Below are 3,988 nucleotides of genomic sequence, written 5' to 3' on the forward strand. Positions count from 1 at the left end.
GAGGAACAGTTACCTTACACGTAAAACAGTAACAATACACGGGAAAGTGTAACCTCGCACGGGGAAGAGCAACCATACACGTGAAAGTATAACCTCACACAGGGAAGAGTAACCTTACACGTGAAACAGTAACATTACACGGGAAAGTATAACCTCACACGGGGAAGAGTAAGCTTACACGTAAAACAGTAACATTACACGGGAAAGTGTAACCTCACACGGGGAAGAGTAACCTTACACGTGAAACAGTAACATTACACGGGAAAGTGTAACCTCACACGGGGAAGGGTAACATTACACGGGAAAGTGTAACCTCACACGAGGAAGAGTAACCTTACACGTGAAACATTAACCTTACACGTGAAACAGTAACCTTAAACGTGAAACAGTAACAGTACATGGGAAAGTATAACCTCACACAGGGAAGAGTTTCCTTACACGTAAAACAATAACTTTACATGTGAAACAGTAAAAATACACGGGAAAGTGTAACCTCGCACGGGGAAGAGTAACCTTACACGTGAAACAGTAACATTACACGTGAAACAGTAACACTACACGGGAAACAGTAACATTACACGGGAAAGTATAACCTCACAGAGGGAAGAGTAACCTTACACGTGAAACAGTAACATTATGTACATGGGAAAGTGTACCCTCACACGGGGAAGAGTAAGCTTACACGTGAAACAGTAACATTGAACGGGAAAGTATAACCTCACACGGGGAAGAGTAAGCTTACACGTAAAACAGTAACCTTACACGTGAAAAGGTAACCTTAAACGTGAAACAGTAACAGTACATGGGAAAGTATAACCTCACACGGGGAAGAGTTACCTTACACGTAAAACAGTAACCTTACACGTGAAAAGGTAAACTTAAACGTGAAACAGTAACAGTACATGGGAAAGTATAACCTCACACGGGGAAGAGTAAGCTTACACGTAAAACAGTAACCTTACACGTGAAAAGGTAACCTTAAACGTGAAACAGTAACAGTACATGGGAAAGTATAACCTCACACGGGGAAGAGTAAGCTTACACGTAAAACAGTAACCTTACACGTGAAAAGGTAACCTTAATCGTGAAACAGTAACAGTACATGGGAAAGTATAACCTCACACGGGGAAGAGTAAGCTTACACGTAAAACAGTAACCTTACACGTGAAAAGGTAACCTTAAACGTGAAACAGTAACAGTACATGGGAAAGTATAACCTCACACGGGGAAGAGTTACCTTACACGTAAAACAATAACTTTACACGTGAAACAGTAACAATACACGGAAAAGTGTAACCTCGCACGGGGAAGAGTAACCTTACACGTGAAACAGTAACAATACACGGGAAAGTATAACCTCACAGAGGGAAGAGTAACCTTACACGTGAAACAGTAACCTTACACGTGAAAAGGTAACCTTAAACGTGAAACAGTAACGGTACATGGGAAAGTATAACCTCACACGGGGAAGAGTAAGCTTACACGTAAAACAGTAACCTTACACGTGAAAAGGTAACCTTAATCGTGAAACAGTAACAGTACATGGGAAAGTATAACCTCACACGGGGAAGAGTAAGCTTACACGTAAAACAGTAACCTTACACGTGAAAAGGTAACCTTAAACGTGAAACAGTAACAGTACATGGGAAAGTATAACCTCACACGGGGAAGAGTTACCTTACACGTAAAACAATAACTTTACACGTGAAACAGTAACAATACACGGAAAAGTGTAACCTCGCACGGGGAAGAGTAACCTTACACGTGAAACAGTAACAATACACGGGAAAGTATAACCTCACAGAGGGAAGAGTAACCTTACACGTGAAACAGTAACATTACACGGGAAAGTGTAACCTCACACGGGGAAGAGTAACCTTATACGTGAAACAGTAACATTACACGGGAAAGTGTAACCTCACACGGGGAAGAGTTACCTTACACGTGAAACAGTAACATTTCACGTGAAACAGTAACATTACACGGGAAAGTGTAACATCGCACGGGAAAGAGTAACCTTACACGGGAAAAAGTAACATTACACGGGAAAGTATAACCTCGCACGGGGAAGAGTAACCTTACACGTGAAACAGTAACCTTACACGTGAAACAGTAACCTTACACGTGAAACTGTAACAATACACGGGAAAGTGTAACATTACACGGGAAAGTATAACCTCTCACGGGGAAGAGTTACCTTACACGTAAAACAGTAACCTTACACGTGAAACAGTAACAATACACGGGAAAGAGTAACATCACACAGGAAAGAGTAACCTGAGGCAGGGTGCACACTGATGGAACCGGTTTCATGAAACCGTTTTCATGAAATTGGTTGCAAGAAAACCATTTAATTTAAATATGCACACAGCAGAAACGGGTTTCCATCAGTTTCATAATGGATTCGGATGATGATGATGATGTGGTTATTTTGGGGTGGTGGCTAAAGAAAATGAAAAGAATAAAGTATTGGGGTCACCCGTTGATCAGGGTTTGTCAACACAGTACTTACGTTGTAGCTCGTCACTTGTGCAGTGATCCTTTCAAATTTAAGGATTTTTGTAGAATGTCGAAGCCACTTTTTGATCGTTTGGTGGAATTAGTTAGTCCTTTAATAGCGAGGAAAGACACCAACTGGAGGTTAGCTTTGAGTGTTGAGGAAAAATTAACAATTACAGTGAGGTAAGTCAAAACCGTGTTATTATTTCCAAATATTTTGCATTAAACATGAAACCAAAAAACGAACTTATTATAAGGGTTTAATCGTAATAGAAGGTGCCAGTTCAGTATACAATTGACTATTTTCTTCCACACTGTAGGTTTGAGAACGTAGAAGGGGGTAATTTAATATTCCTGGTAAATACTATCCTCATGTTTCTCCCAAGTCTCTTTGCATTCCTTCGCTGAAAAACATTAAATTAATAATAGAATTATTTATTTTTAGTAAGTACATTTAATGAAATTTAATTAATTAGTTACAGTTCTAATTTATACATTTTTTCAGGTACCTTGCTACTGGTAGCTCGTTCAAATGTTTGGCTCAATTTTTCATGAGAGGAGAACGAACTATTGGTTTGGTTGTAGCGGAGACAACGGAGGCAATATGGAGTTGTTTACAACCTCAGTACATGCCAGTTCCTGACGAAAATATGTGGAAGTGCATAGCTCAGCGCTACCTGGAACTTTGGAGTTTGCCAAACTGCATTGGTGCAATAGATGGCAAACATGTCAGAATTCAAAAATTTAAACACGCAGGATCAGCTTATTTTAATTATAAAGGTTACCACTCTGTTCATATTATGGCATGTGCTGATGCAGATGGCTGTTTTACAACCATTGATGTGGGAGATCTAGGACGAAACAGTGATGGGGTGTGTTCCGTACTTCACGTTTAGGTCGGTGGTTGGATCGAGATGAGTTGAATGTACCACGACCACATCCTCTACCTTTTGACACTAATGAGGCTCCTTTCCCATATTTCTTTGTTGCATACGAGGCATTTCCTCTTAAAAAGTACCTTATGAAGCCTTACCCAAGAGCTGCTTTGACAGATGAACAAAGAATTTGCAATATTTTCGGTTGACTTTAGGTCGCAAGACGGTAGAGTGTGCTTTTGGAATGCTAAGGTCAAAGTTCCGTATATTTGATGGCCCTATTGGTTGTTCTGAGAAAGTGGTCAAGCCTATAGTTGCAGGTGCGTGTGTTGCATATAAACCTTCTTTGCCAAAATTAAAGGGCAGTGATGAAAATGTATGTCATCGTATTGTTGAAAAAAATTTGAAAACAGCAAAGGCTATCAGGAATTATCTTAAAACATATTTCTTGATTCCAGGGATAGCAATTCCGCCACAATGGGAGTTGACACATGAAAACAGGGATTAGGTGCAGGCAATATTGTTGTTGTATTGAAGTATGTACAAAGGCTTAACTGCTTTATTCAATAATGTATATGTCTTTCAAAGTCGACATATTGTTTTGTTATACTTAT

At 39.7% G+C, this 3,988-nt stretch overlaps 1 protein-coding gene across 1 annotated transcript; it reads left to right on the top strand.

The window, feature by feature from the left end:
• The first annotated feature begins 2,398 nt into the window (after positions 1-2,398).
• On the top strand, positions 2,399-3,631 carry LOC124366911 (protein ANTAGONIST OF LIKE HETEROCHROMATIN PROTEIN 1-like). The gene is made up of 2 exons (XM_046823511.1): positions 2,399-2,682; positions 3,005-3,631. The coding sequence occupies exons 1-2, from the start codon at positions 2,399-2,401 to the stop codon at positions 3,393-3,395; spliced, it is 675 nt and encodes a 224-aa protein (XP_046679467.1). The 3' UTR covers positions 3,396-3,631.
• Positions 3,632-3,988: the final 357 nt, after the last annotated feature.

The sequence above is a fragment of the Homalodisca vitripennis genome, chromosome 7, assembly GCF_021130785.1.
Source record: "Homalodisca vitripennis isolate AUS2020 chromosome 7, UT_GWSS_2.1, whole genome shotgun sequence".
NCBI classification, from domain to species: Eukaryota; Metazoa; Arthropoda; class Insecta; order Hemiptera; family Cicadellidae; genus Homalodisca; species Homalodisca vitripennis.